The 15463-nt window shown below is 37.7% G+C and overlaps 2 protein-coding genes across 3 annotated transcripts in view; one reads left to right on the plus strand and one right to left on the minus strand.

Annotated features, from left to right (window-relative positions):
• UBAC2 (UBA domain containing 2) overlaps positions 1–15463 on the plus strand; it is a 173695-nt gene that overhangs the window by 29808 nt on the left and 128424 nt on the right. For both annotated transcript variants that reach the window (XM_043582266.1, XM_043582270.1), the window contains exons 2-4: positions 519–646; positions 2875–2994; positions 3715–3824. In XM_043582266.1, coding sequence (XP_043438201.1) covers positions 519–646; positions 2875–2994; positions 3715–3824 — 358 coding nt within the window. The remainder of the gene's footprint in view (positions 1–518; positions 647–2874; positions 2995–3714; positions 3825–15463) is intronic.
• GPR18 (G protein-coupled receptor 18) lies at positions 9906–14622 on the minus strand. Its single transcript, XM_043582289.1, has 2 exons — positions 14110–14622; positions 9906–11120 (listed from the first exon to the last, which is right to left on the minus strand). Exon 2 carries the CDS (start codon positions 11085–11087, stop codon positions 10092–10094), a length of 996 nt encoding a protein of 331 aa, XP_043438224.1. The 5' UTR covers positions 11088–11120; positions 14110–14622; the 3' UTR covers positions 9906–10091.

Here is a 15463-nt window from a genome sequence, read left to right on the forward strand (position 1 = left end):
TAACTTGAAGGCTGTATAAGACTCAGACGCGGCTCTCAGATGAGAAACTGACTTGGGCCCCGGTAGTACCCATGGGGGAAAATCTCAGCATGCCACTGTAGTCAGCAATAGCAGCACTTTTAACTGCCCTTTAAATTTTTTAAATAAATGTTGATGTGAACCCCATGCATGCTCGGAGCTAACTGGTCAATTTAATAGAAGACATCCTCCTCTATTTCTTCACACTTCGGTGACTGTTTTCTTAATGGTGGAAGTTACTGGCTGTAAACTTGGTTTGGTCTCATGTAAAAGCCAAACAACAGTGAACCCCTGCCAGCAAATTCCACGTGTTTTCCGGTGCCCTTTGATCACTTACCTCTGCAGGTACAGGTTTTGAAAATACATGTTAATAAGAACTAAATTCCAGAGTTTGCAAACTTGGTCTTCATTGTAATAGAAGTGAATTCTCTTACTTTTCACCCAGGTAGTTTTTTAAATCTTAGAATCAATCATTCTGAAAGAAGTTTTCTTTCTCCTAGATAAGGCCCCTCTGTCCAAGGGTCTTTTGCTGGTCCCCAGTGCCCTGTCCCTCTTGCTGGCCCTCCTCCTACCGCACTGTCAGAGGTTCTTCGTGTATGACCTCCAAGCCATCAAGGATGACTTCCAGGTGAGCTCTGTTCTATTGGCCCGCGGGAGGAGAGGAGACGGAACTTTTTCTTGACTTGCTATTTCTTTTCTGCTATTCTTAGTCCCTTGAAGCCTCTAAATTTTTAACAAATGATTATTTATTAATATTCCATTAGCAAGTAAATTTTCTAGTTTTGTATTGCTATTTTCAGGAAAGCAGATTATAATGAAGCAGTTGCAGTATATCCTTTTACTACTAGGCATGTCCCTTCTCACTTCTTACTCATGGAAATGCAATTTACAATTTCAAAAGAAAAAACAATGTTAAATCTGGGTTTCTTAAATCATCAGTATGCATTCTTAACATTTTTGGAAACATTTTCATACTTAACATTTCAAAATTTTATTTTCAACGTTTGAGTATTGATCAGATGATTGAAGCTCTTCCAGGTCTAACAGATTGTGAATCTATGAATTACTTTTATAGTGGTGGTTATATCAAGTAGGAAATTTCCCTTGGGTTTTTGCTTCTGGGAAGAGCAGAACTCTATGGCTTTTGAGATTTATGGGCTGGTCTCATTGAAAATGCTGCTGCTGGGTCTTGTGTGTGAGTCGGGAGTGTGAAAGGGACGTTCTCGCACCAGTTCCAATGGAGGAGCTTTCCCCATACCACCAGGCAATTCTTGGACACCAATTAGGTGTCCTCTAATTCAGCCAACTCCTGATACTGGCTGGAGATAGTGTCGTATCTCATGGGTTAAGGATTCAGTCCCACAAGGCTGCCTCCTCCTCCTCCACCATGCAAAGCCCAGATTGTTACCTGTGCTTCTGACCAAGTGGCAACAGATTAGGGGTTACCATGATCTCCCCTTTGGACACCAGATGCCAGTTGCAAGTCTAAATTGTTACTAGTACTTAAGACTGGCTGGCTTTAAATCAGAGCCCCATGACCCGCTCCCAGAGTTCCCATGACCCCCTCCTCAGGTTTGATTAATTTGCTAGAATGGCTCACAGAACTCAGAGAAACATTTTTACCTTTGAATTACTTGTTTATTACAAAAGGATAGGATAAAAGACACAGATAAACATCCAGATAGAAGAAATGCAATGGGCAAGGGATGGGGTAGGGGCACAGAGCTTCCTTGGTCTCTCTCAGGCACCTTGTGCTCGCCAACCTGGAAGCTCTCTGAACCCTGGCCTTTTGGGTATTAATGGAAGAAGCTTCATTAAATCATTGGCCATTGGCAGTTGATCCAGATTCCAGCCCCTGCCTCTTCCCTGGGAGGTCAGAGGGTGGGACTGAGAGTTCCAACCCCCTAATCCTGAGGTTGGTTCCCCTGGCAGCCAGCCCCATTCTTAGGTGCATCTAAAAGTCACACATTGACATAATAAAAGACACCCTTTATGGCTTTCATCGCTTAGGAAATTCCAAGGGTTTAAGGGCTGTGTGCCAGAAATGAGAGTACAAGACCAAATCTATATTTCTTATTATAAATCACAATATCACAGTGTTAGTGCAAATTATGGTATATAACCTACCACCTTTTCTTTGCTACATACTTGAATAGCCATTTTAAGCATAATACTCTACTTCTGGAACACTGAAACTTTTCTTCATAGTGATATAATTAATACCTTTGTAAATGTTGGAGCTGTCAAGTTCCTCTGAAAGTCTTTCAGTTATTTATCCAAACCACTGCTTTCTGTCAGAATATAATACAGCCTCTGTATTGTTTCAGTTGCTATAATGCACTGGTTCTTGACCCTGGCTACACATTAGAATCACCTGAATAAACTAACCCTCCGCCCCACAAACACACGTACACATGCATGTACTCACTTATACTGATGCCAAGTCCTCACCCTAGACCAACTTAGTTGAAAAATCTAGTGGTAGGCCTGGGCTTTGGTGTGCTTTTTAATAAGACCCCCCCAGGGGATTCTAGTGTATGGCCAGCCCTGAGAACCACTGTTGCAAGGGAACGGAAGGGCCCTTTGGCCCTCAGTTGGTACCTTTCTGATTTGCGGGATTGATTTGGTTTATCTGGCCAAGTAGGCAAAAGTCCCCTTCTAATGCTCCACTTTATGGGCATCTGTGCTCTAAAGGTGGCGACCGCCTACATGGAGGAGTTTTTCATTTGTGTGTATGTCATTATTTTCATTAAATTAGAGCATTGAAAATAAGCAGTATGAAGTAAATGTAATAAATTTGGTAAGGCAGAGATCTAAACAAATCTTACTCTTACTCTGTTTTAAATCCCCATTTAGATTTGGAGGTTGATATGTGGAAGAATAATTTGCCTTGATTTGAAAGATACTTTCTGCAGTAGTCTGCTTATTTATAATTTTAGGATATTTGAAAGAAGATATGGAAGCAGAAAATTTGCAGTAAGTTTTTATGTATTTTTCCTTTGCTACTTAGGTACTGGAAAAAAATGTTTTTGTTTTCTTACTTTTAAATAGTTTTATTTTGTTTAGCTTGGTGTTATTATTAACAGTTATCTTTTAATTATATGATCTTCTATCTGATTTGGAGCATGACTATTAACCAAGGAATTTTAAATTTAAGCCACTAACATAATAAAATGATAATGATAATAGATAATATCAGATGTGTGTGGGCAATAAAAATTTTTATTAGGATTCTGACTTTAATAACATTTTAATCACTTATTTTGCTTAATGGTTTGTATGTTACTTGTTAAAAATAAATCATGCTATAAATATCTATTTTTTTTTACCATATTGGAAATTATGGAAGTGTTAATGCATTTGACCAATATGGCTTTACTCCCCCGTTCTGAAAACTCTATTCTAATAAAAACAAATATTAAAAAGTAATATAGAGCTGGTTCTAATTAAATAAATGTTAGTTTATTTTTCAAAGACTCCTTTCAACACCACTTAAAAAATTTTTTTAATTTACTTTTAATTTATTTTTTTAAAGTAGGCTTCACGCTCAGAGTGGAGCCCAGTGTGGGGCTTGAACTCATGACCCTGAGTTCAAGACCTGAGTGGAGATCAAGAGTCAAACGCTTAACTGACTGAGCCACATTGGCACCCCCGAAAAGACTCCTTTCAATAATGTTCTTCCTGTTTTATTTTTAGTCCTTTTTGCTGGGTTCCTGGGTTTTGTCGGCCTTGGTTGACTTCATCCTCGTTGAGGCTGTGTGGTATTCCTTTGGTATTGCTGCAGCTGGGAATTTGCCTTCTGGTTTGTAAGTAGCTCTCAAAGATTAGCTTAATAATTACTTAAATCTGATTTAAGTTAAGTGACTGTAAGTCAGTAAAAGAATATTTTAAACTCATAGATGTAGTAAAATTGATTTTATGGGTAAAAAAAATCCAATGTATACTTAGTCACATTTTCATTATGTTCTTGAAACAGAATCTGTTTTATAGTCTTTTTTTAGAGAATTTTAAATGAATTTCCTGTCCTGGTCCAGAAGAGAGAATTAATTTTGTATTTTTATCGTGAAATTTTGTCTGTAGTTTTGTGAAGTAATTAAACACAAAAATACAGAATTTAATTAGATTAGGAAATAATTTGTCTGAAGTTAAGTTTCTGAAGAATGATGTTTTTAAAAATTTGTATTATTTAGATACTTATGCCAAAGAGAAAGCAAAGTTTACAACTTTGTAGCCAGACTGCAATGTCTAACCTAACTCAGAGTTTGTATGTGTGTATGTATATATGTATATGTGTGTGTGTGTGTGTGTGTATATATGCTTTCATATTGTATTGATCTTCTTTAAAAACAAAACAAAAAAAAAAATCGTTTATGAAGTAACTAGTATCTAAAAGTAGAGTTAGCACATATAGATAACCTTAGACTGTTGTGGAATTAAGTATCTGAGAGATGAGATACTGTGAAATAAAGATCAGATATTTAAAATTCTGTGGGTATTAACTTCTGCCTTATTTTATTTAGATGCATGTTTTTGAGAACTGTTTGGATATTGTATATATCTTAATTCAGATTTGCTTTGCTTGTTTACATTAAAAATACAGCTAGTGATCTAAATGGCCTTCATGCATATGTTGTTACTATTTACAGTGTAGCCTTTATGGGATTTAATTATAGTCATAGTCATTAAATGAGCTCATTAAATTAGCTATTTTAATAATGTGTGATTCTGAGTGATATCTGAATGGAGACAGGTAAAGTTCTGTGTCAGAGTCAGATTGTTACACAGTTTTGTTGAGTTCCAGGGGTTGTAATTATGATCAGTGAGAGGTTTGAAGTGATTCTTCTGCTTTTGCAGACAATAGTGTAGTCATCAGGGATGATTCCATGTTGATTCAGAAAAGCAGCAGTGTTACTAAATCATTAGTTTTCCCCAAACATTTCTTATCTAGGCCAGTTCTTTTTGGTTCTTTATACAACCTCCTGAGTTACGGAAATATATTGGAAGACAGCATGAATGTTAATTTTGCCATCACCTGAATGAGAACATATTTCTCTTTTCAAATCAGGAGACATTACAGTATGGCTTTTTAGAGTCTTGAAAGCTTTCTCAAACAGACTTCTTGGAACATAAATCTTTATTTCAACAAACTCTGTATTTTGTAAATACATCTTAAATTTGATGGTAGCGAAGCATCAAAAGCTCAGGAGAGGAAACTTCTCTTTTTGTTGTCAGCCTGCTTTATAATTTGCAGTGTTTTTCACATAACATCTCGTTACCCTTTTCCTTTTCCACCAATGCCAAATTTATCTGCACTCTCTACAATTCTTTATTTGTATTTAATTCTCTCTTTTTTAACCTCACTATTATTAAAACTTCTCCTATAAATGTCACCAGTAACTCATTTTTTTAAATTTTTTAATTTTACGTATGTATGTTTTTTTTTTTTTTAATTTATATCCAAGTTAGCATACAGTGCAATAATGATTTCGGGAATAGATTGCAGTGATTTATCCCCTGTGTAACTGACTAATTTTTAAAGCCAGTGGCTTATTTTCAGTTGTTTTATTTGACCTTTCAGTAGCTCATACATGGTTTTGACCTCCCATTATTTCATGAACTAACCTGCTCCCTCGAGCCCCAGCACACTGTTCTCTCCTGGTCCTTTTTAACCTTCTCTACTGCTTGTGGCTCACTCCGGGCTTTCTTGCCCATTCCCATGACTTCCTTCACAGTTAACATCTGTTGTTTGTGTCCCAGCTCTCTATTTCCAGTCCATGTTCCTCTCCTGATCTTGCTAGAGTTATATTTCCTGGTGCCTTCTACGACTCAGAGAAAATTTGTCCTGTTCTGGAGCTCTCATCTCTGGGCTTCCATCCCTGTTGACAGCATAGGGCCCGGGTCCTGTTAGTTCGAAGTCCTGTGTAAATCACTCATTCACCCCATCTTCTCTCCTCCTGCTGTCAGGTCAGTCTAAACTCAAATCTTTTCCTGCCTAGATTTTTGTAGCAATTCTCTAACTAGTCTTCCTATTCACTTCAAAGCATCCCATGCAATGTTGTCAGAAGTTAATCCTTCCAAAATGCAAGTTTGACCGTGCCAGTCTTCCTTTTAAAATCCTTTAAATCCTCATTTCTTTCAAAATAAAAATCAGACTCCTCCAAGATGGCATCGAAGCAGCCTGGAATAGTGGGAATGCAGAGACTTTGCCATCAGATATGCCAGATTTGAGATTCCAGCTCAAGTGTGTAATCTTGAGCAAGTTACTTCTCTTAAGTTCCATTTCCTAAGCTCAGTTTATAGATGACCCTCGTGTAAATTGAGGGTCAGTACTGTATACTTCCCAGGCAATGGAAAGAATTAAGTAAGCTCTTTCATGCAAACATCCTAGCAGTAACAACCTCACACTGACTTTCTTCTTTCTCTTCAAATCCCTCATAGTGTGGCCCCAGTCCTGTGTTTCAGGTCACTTCGTCAGTCACTCAGCTTTCTTAACATGCTGTGTATACGTACACTCATGCCTGCTTGGTTTTCTTTCTGTACCCTGCTGCCCTTTGGCATGAGTAATTGTCCTTTTATGTGTATTCCAATAACTTTATTAAGATCCCTAGCATTTATTACATTACGTTGTCATTGTCACTGTCGTCATTACCTGGGCCTTCCATGCCATCCTTCTGGCTATTTGAGGGAGGACTGGTTTTACTTGATGTACTCATGGCCTCACGTTCTGTAATGTGGAAGGGCTAGTCTTGATTACAGTGTAGCCCCACAAGACTATAAAGTAAGGTCTTTGAACCATAGGCCTGTACATTTCTTTTTCTAGTGCTCTGCATAGAAATTATACATAGCATCTGATACATTCTCATGATTGTTGTTTGAAATTCAGAAAATGTGACCATTATGTTTTGAAAGTAAAGATAGGTCCATTAAAAGCTATGTATGTCAGATGCTTCTAGTACTCCTTGCCCATCACACACCTGTCCTTGTGTACCCGTTATTTTTTAGTTGTTAGTATTTACATGTGGACATTATATTGTTTCTCAGAATCAAATGCCTCCAGAATATGTGAGTTTTTACACATCATGTTAAAATGTGTCTGATCACATCACTTAATAAAATTATTTTGTAATTGTGTTGTAGATTATTTAGTTTTACTGTGGAAACCATAACATACATTTTCACTTTGTATCAACAAAGTTTTTCACTGTATTTTTTTTTTTTTAACTGGGTTCCACACCCAATGTGGGGCTAGAACTCATGACCCTGAGATCAAGAGTTGGATGCTCTACTCACTGAGACAGCCAGGCACCTCTTTTGTTGTATTTTGTGCTCCCAAATTAAGTTCTTCTCATTGAGAAAAACCATTGCAGAGAACTTGCCACTTAATAAATTGCATAAGTGGCACTTGGCTGGCTCAGTCAGTGGAGCATGTGACTCTTGATTTGGGGGTTGTGGGTTTGAGTCCCATGTTGGGTGTACTTAAAAATAATATCTTTAAAAATAAATAAAATTTTAAAAATGATAAATACATAAGAGCAGATTAGACTGTATAGTTGAGAGTAGGCTATGACTATAAACCTATAAACCTATACATAAGTTACAGGAGTTATTTCCTTTTTTCCAGAAATAATTAGTTGTTTAAAGATACTTACTATCTTTAAGATATTTGTTAAGGTATCTTGCTCACTTGACTGTCCAAACCAAAAACTTCAAGTAGTTGTCTCTTTGTTAAGAAACTACATCTCAGTTATCACCTTGATTCCTTTCTTATGTAGCTTTGAGAATGTTTATGTTCTGTGAGCTTGTTTGCTTTTTATTACTGAAAAATTGGTGGTTGACATAACAGGAACTTGGTTTGTAGGCCTGGTTCTTCAGCTGAGCAAGTCACATAACCTCCTTGGACTTTAGTTTCTTTATATATAAGACTAGAAGATCATCTAAAGGATCTTCTAGTATTAAAACTCTTTTTTATGATTAGACTCCTTTGTGCTTATCTTTTTTTAAAGAATATTAATTTACCCATGTTAATTATAGAAATCCATTTATAACTAATGCATTTATTTGATTCTTAGTCCCAATAGGAGGTGATCATCTTAAGAGTAATGAAGGTGATTTAGCAGGGAGGAAGTTATGGCTGGCTTATTTGCGTACTTCCATAATATTTAGAATAATATACACTTTACAGATGATGGTTCACTTCCTTTTCTTTTTAAATGGGGAAGTTACGGGCACCTGGGTGGCTCAGTTGGTTAAGCGTCCAACTTCGGCTCAGGTCATGATCTTACAGTTCGTGGGTTCGAGCCCCGTGTTGGGTTCTGTGCTGACAGCTCAGAGCCTGGAGCCTGCTTTGGATTCTGTGTCTCCCTCTTTCTTTGCCCCTCCCTTGCTCATGCTCTCTTTCTGTCTCAGAAATAAATAAAATATTAAAAAAAATTTTTTAATTCGAAGTTACTTGGTTGTTACTTTATTAGGGGAAATTAAATGGCAAGGCTAGGATGAGAATCCAAGGTCCCTGACTTGTGCTGTTATACTGTGATACACAGCCCAGGAAAAAAATCATTCTCCTGTAGTGTGATGTTTGATCACGTAAGAGGCTTAAACTATATTGGAGAATGATAGTTCACCATACAGCAGAAATTTCATGTCATAGGAATGAACTTGGGTTATTGGGCAGAAACAGGGTCTCGGATTAGGTCTCCTGCATTAGTTGTAGGTAGAGTATGGTGCATGGTAGGCTCTCAGTGTTTACTGAATGACTATAGTCTGTTTCCAAAAAAAAAAATTCCGAGTAGGGGAGGGCTGCTGACACTTGCCTTTGCAGTCCCCTTCAGGTGATTGTTCCTGCTGATTTTGGTCTGTGGCAAGTAACAGTGATGGGTTGAACATAGTTGTTTGTGTAGGAATCCTGGAAGTTTGGTGTTTAGAACACAAAATGTTGTAAAATTTAGATCACCAGTCCTGAATATAGATTAAACCAAATGAAGCTTTGGTTTTGGTTTAATAAAATTATAATCTAAAAATTTTTTATTTTTAATGTTTGTTTACTTTTGAGAGAGAGAAGCAGCATGAGTGTGGGAGGGGCAGAGAGAGAGGGAGACACAGAATCCGAAGCAGGCTCCAGGCTCTGAGCTGTCAGCACAGAACCTGATGCGGGGCTCAAACTCACAAACCACAAGATCATGACCTGAGCTGAAGTCAGATGCTCAACCGACTGAGCCACCCAAGTGCCCATAAAATTACAATTAAAAAAAAAAATGTCTTTAAGTTTATTTATTTTGAGAGAGAAAGAGAGCCAAGAGCATGTGGGAGGGGCAGAGAGAGATGGGGTGAGAGAGAATCCCAAGCAGGCTCTACACTGTCAGCACAGAGCCCCAAGTGGGGCTCAAACTCACGAACCGTGAGATCGTGACCTGAGCTGAAATCAAGAGCTGGCCACTTAACTGACTGAGCCAACCAGGTGCCCCTAATCAAATTATAATTTAATAATTTAAACCATTTTGGGGGCACCTGGGCGGCTCAGTCTGTTGATCATCTGATTTCAGGTCAGGTCATGATGTTGTGGTTTGTGATTTGGAGCCTCACATCAGGCTTGCCGCTGTCAGTGTGTAAGCACATTGCCTGCTTCGGATGCTCTGTTCCCCTCTCTGCCCCTCCCTCACTTGCAGTCTCCCCCCTCAAAAAGAAAATTTGAAGTATTTTGAAAAGAAGGTGGATTTTTTTTTTCCTACTGACTTTGTAGAAATCACGATTCCCTTGCATGTAGAATTAAATCCAAAAAGTTGTCAACTATGTATTTAGATAAGGCTTGAATATGAAGTACAAATTGGATATTTTTCTCCCAGTAACTCAAGAATATGTTTTATACAAGTTTTGAAAATAAAAATAATGAGTTCATGAGAATACTTCAGAATATTTAATTATGTTGCCACAGTAGTAAGATCTCGCAAAAGTGTTACGTGTGGTTTTTTTTTTTCAGGAGGGAAGGGACTTGGTAGTATCATACAGAATATCCACTGGCCTTAGAGTAGTTAGTAAAGTGAATATAAAGAAATTAAAGACCAAAACCTTCTTTTCATTCATAACATTTCACTGTTGACATTGCTTAGTGACCGTAAACTACCTGATCGGAAGCTTTTTCTGCGCACACTCCGAAGGTAATTGCGGTAGAGCATGACACTAATAACTCGAGCCTGAAATTGTTTTGAAACAATGTAGTAGAGAATCACATCCAGACAGGTGCTGAGGTTCATGAGGAAGGTGGTAAAGGCCCCCCAGGGATTGTAACTGTTCTCCTCCCCTTCCAGCATCAGGAAAGCAAAACAGATGTGGAAAGGCATAAAGCACACGAGCACCTGCACCACGAGTGTGATGATGATCCTTATAGACTTCTCCTTGACTTTTGGTTTCAGCTTAGATGTTTTCCCATGAAGGAGACTGTGAATAATGATCAAATAGCACCCAATCATGATGAACAGAGGAATCAAGAAAAAAAATATGAGCCGAGTGAAGTTCAACATGTTAATAGCTTTTAAGTGGATGATGTCAGAAATCTTCAGGCAGGTGGCGGGGGTGGAGGCTTTATCTGGGTCTTCATAGAGCAGTAGGAGCGGGATGGTGGTCGTCAGGGTCATTATCCAGATTCCCACGCATGTTAGCACGGCTTTGCCTGTGTTTTTAAGTTCTTTGGCATATTTTGGCTGTACAATGGCCATGTATCTGTCAGCACTAATAAAAGCAAAAAGCCATAGAGCAATACTTGGATAAAACACCGTCAGAGCCCCAAGAATCTGGCAGAAGTACTCTCCAAATGGCCACTCACCTCTTGCATAATAAAACATCCGAAAGGGTAAGCTCATTATAAATATTAAGTCCAGTAATGCCACATTCATCATATAGATGGTTACAGTGGTTCTCTTCTTGGTGGTACAACTAAAAACCCATAAGGCAGTGGCATTAACAAATAATCCGATTATGAAGATACAGCTGTAGAAGACAAGGGCTGCGATCTTGTATTCTTCTGGGTGTGAGGTGTTAGAAGGGCCAGGTTGAGCTTGATCATGAGGAGTGGTCATCTTATAGTTGGTTGGGGGAATGGCACCTAGAAACTGCAAAATAGTTAAGAAGAATAGGAGGAATAAAACCCTTTGTTGAAAAGTAAATGCTTAAAACTCATACTTGACTTGGCATGTCAATGGATTTTAATTGTGAGAGTATTTTATGTTGTAGAGACAATATATGTGTCTTAGTATTTATTAAGAAATTCATGTCTTAGGTATTATTACTAATATGCACCAACCTATTAAAATGGTCTGGTGTGGGGGCGCCTGGGTGGCGCAGTCGGTTAAGCGTCTGACTTCAGCCAGGTCACGATCTCTCGGTCTGTGAGTTCGAGCCCCGCGTCGGGCTCTGGGCTGATGGCTCAGAGCCTGGAGCCTGTTTCCAATTCTGTGTCTCCCTCTCTCTCTGCCCCTCCCCCGTTCATGCTCTGTCTCTCTCTGTCCCAAAAATAAATAAACGTTGAAAAAAAAAAATTTAAAATGGTCTGGTGTGTTATGTACTGGCAAATTTATTTTTTCTCTCTTTGCTCACCTCGCGTCTCCCCTAAAGAATAACCTTTTTAGGGGCGCCTGGGTGGCGCAGTCGGTTAAGCGTCCGACTTCACCCAGGTCACGATCTCGCGGTCTGTGAGTTCGAGCCCCGCGTCAGGCTCTGGGCTGATGGCTCAGAGCCTGGAGCCTGTTTCCGTTTCTGTGTCTCCCTCTCTCTCTGCCCCTCCCCCGTTCATGCTCTGTCCCAAAAATAAATAAATGTTGAAAAAAATAAAAAAATTAAAAAAAAAATAAATAAAAAAAAAAGAATAACCTTTTTAAAAATGATTTTTTCCTGTAGTGTGAAATTGGGTAGCAAGTATTCTTATAATAAACATTCTTTGATTGGGACTAACTGGGAGAAGGCCATTCTGAATTTTGAAAATAGTTTGCTACTTTTTACCATTGTTTAAATATTTTGTGACCCAGGTTAATAATGTCCAAATAATGAATTTTTACTCATTAAATATAGTCTTAATATATAAAATGTGCATTAGAAAACCAATATAAAGGAACCATGTAAGTATCTAATTCACAAGAATTCTCATTTGAGAGCAGGGACTTTTCATTGCTGTATTCCCACTGCTTATGGAGCCCACAGGAAGTGCTCGATAAGAAAATGTTTGCTGAATTGATGGAGTGAAGGAAGGACCCACAACAGCTACTTTCCAGTATGTCAGTGAAGACTTGCTTGGTTGGTCATTAAACCTCTTTTCTTTTTTAAGTGGAAACATTTCTTCATAGTATTATGCTGTCTCAGTTATTGTAGGTCTAGAAACAGCAGTGTGTTGTGCCACGGTCTACAGATCAGGAACCTGACTCTTAGAACAATAGATGAGCTCGTTTTTAATGCACAGCTGGGAGTCCCTAATGCTGTCCTCCAGATGGTGTTTATTACCAGCATCCTAGAAGTGGATGTTGTTGATGTGCACGGAAGCTAGTGTGGTAGCTTTCATGCCCTCACTCTATCTAGATACAGAAACTTAAGTATTATTTGTCAAATTAAATGTAAAAAGGAATATTAAAGACAAATAGTTATTAATTATAAGTCACCCAATAACTTTATGTGTATGCAAAAAGAGGGTCCATTTCTAATGGAAAGGAGTTTAGTTGTGATTGTAAATATCATTGATGGGATGCCCCTCAGAGCGAGACTTCGATCATCCTCAGTGCAACGTCAACAGCAGTGATTTAAAAATAAGCTCCCTTGCAAAGAAATGGAATCTTGTGGTCTCCCCTTGAAACATGGAGGTGTAAGAAAAGTTTCCTTCAGAAATGTCACTTTGCCGAGTGGGCTGTCTCTGATTCAGCTCCGAGTCTCTCTTCAGTGAGAGCTGTGGGGGTGGTGAGCAGTACAGTTAGTGGCATCATGGGCTGTTGATAATTTAAAATGAATTTGAGCAATTGCTGTGGACACACACAAGGTATGAGTTTGTTTTTCCGTTCCCGCCCTCCCTCCCTTTTTTCCTTCCTTCTTTCCTTCCTTCCTGACTACAGCTAGTTTGCCAAGTATCTAAGTTAGATATGATTTTGGAATGGAATTCTGTGTATTAATAGCCTATACTAAAATTTCCAAATATTGGTGTGACTAGAATATTAATTTCTGTCAAATGAGAAAAGCACTACAGAGAGAAATTAAAACTCCAGTATCATACAAAGAAGAATAACTTTGGAGTCTTGACTCTTATTTTTACTTTTCATTGTATTTTTAAAAATGGTAGCAATTGTAATGTAAATGAAAATTTGTATCTTTTTTTTCTCTTTTGATATTGTTTCAGGACTCACTTCCCTTGTCCTCATCCCTGAATTTTGTCACATAAATTTCATAGTTACAAAGCCTTTTTGAGTAAATCTTTTAGCCCTCGTTGGGCTCAAGCTGCTCTTATGTCACCAACACTTGTATCCATTTGCTTAAGGTTGAAAAAACTATGTGTGATGCGTGTTTTAAAGGCATTACCAGATAGGTCATGCTCTGTACACACAGATACATTTTTGGATAAATATTAAAAAGTGATTGGCTTTCAAGTCAGCATTTCAAAAACTTTAGATTCAGTGATTATCTCTAGTCTTTCTTTTTAAAAAGCATTTGAGTACATTTTATGAAACAGTGTGACAACAGTGTGGAACCAGGTGACAAAGGCTTGTAAATATACTTAATGATTTATCATCTTAGCATGTTCCTTAAGTTGAAAAAAATTACATTTACTGTTAATGTAAAGCAATGTTGAATATAAATAAGTCATTAATAATGCAGGAAGATGACAGCACAACCCATTTCAAGGTCCTTTGCCAACATAGTTTCCATAATGTATTATTAAAATGAGACAAATGATTTTGAAATTTAGTAAGTACAGTTTACTTTTTTTTTCTGTTGCCACCATACAAATTTATTACAATATTATTGACCGTGTTTCCCATGCTGTACTTTTCATCCCCATGACTTATTTTATACCTCTGAAGTATAGCATTACTTGGTGATAATCTGATGAAATTAAATGCTACTTACCTTCTGCCCATCAAAAGGCTGTGTTGGAGAGGAACATTTTTCATTATATCCAGTAATGTAAAAGAGAAATCTTGTGTTAAAATAGCTCTTTCTGGAAATGATGTGTCTAAGAAATGCAGTATTTCTTTTGTCTTAGGCCCTTCTGTTGCTTCACAAAGTTGTTTCAAATATAATGCCTGGTAAAGGAGTTGGTACTTGTTTGGCTGTAGTTGCTGCTTTGTCTCTTTCAGGAAGTACTGTCTGAAATAAGGCTTTTTCAACTTATGACTTTACCCTAGATGTGGTTTCTCTCTTTCACAAGTGATTTGTTTATGAAGTCATGCTTAGCATAAGCTCCCTTTGAAATGATGGCATATATTTAAGAGAATCAAACAAAAAGAGGAAAATATATTTGGTTCATTTACTTTGATGTTTAAAGTCTGCATCATCTATTGAAAGAGAATGAGATTTTAAAAATATTTTTAGAGAGGCAGGGGGGAGGCAGAGAGAGAGGAGAGAAATCCCAAGCAGGCTCCACACTGTTAGCACAGAGTCCAATGGGGGACTCCATCTTAACAAACTGGGAGATCATGACCTGAGCTGAAATCAAGAGTCCGGACGCTTAACTGACCAAGCCACCCAGGCGCCCCAAGAATGAGATTTGATGTTGACTAAGATGGGATTCATAGTGTAGCTTCTTCACTTTTTAAGCTGTGTGACTTTGTCTAGTTACCTAATCCCTCTGAGTCTTTGCTCCTCCTTAGTTTCTGTACAGTTAGGATAGATAGAGATAATACTCATCTGGTAGGATTGTGATGACTCTAAACCAGAAAAATCCCAAGTGTTTAACATAGTACCTGGCACTTAGTACTAATTTAGATATTCCTAAACAAAGTTAACCCTTTTCTACAAAGTTCTTGAAATCATAAAATATCCACTTTTGCTGTTAAAATATTTCTAAGTGGTTAAAATTGGAATCTCATTTATTTGCCTCTGCTTAGCATATACATTTATCCACATAGGTTTGCTTTGTTTTTTGGTCCACAGTGCATCATATCCCTTTTCTGTCACATGGAGGTCTAGAAATAATTCCTTTTGTATAAACATTACTAAGAAATTTTTAAATTACTAAGAAAGGACTGGAATTCTCTAGTGGATTAATTTACATATTGGGAGTATTTTAATCTAGGAAGGGAAGTGAAACCAATGGAAAGGGAAGTGAGCAACCCCAATCGTCGCCTGCCTCATTACATTAAATTTTTTACTTTCTTTTTTCTTAAAAAAAAGTCATCATCTCATTTGCTTGTCTTAAAATTTTACTTTATTTTTGGTTATGCATGATTTGTCAGGTTTTGAAACGTACATGAACTTAATT

The sequence above is a fragment of the Prionailurus bengalensis genome, chromosome A1, assembly GCF_016509475.1.
Source record: "Prionailurus bengalensis isolate Pbe53 chromosome A1, Fcat_Pben_1.1_paternal_pri, whole genome shotgun sequence".
Taxonomy (NCBI): Eukaryota; Metazoa; Chordata; class Mammalia; order Carnivora; family Felidae; genus Prionailurus; species Prionailurus bengalensis.

Excerpts from the sequence above, each read along its gene's own strand:
- GPR18 (XM_043582289.1), bottom strand. The coding sequence starts at position 11,087 with ATGACCACTCCTCATGATCAAGCTCAACCTGGCCCTTCTAACACCTCA.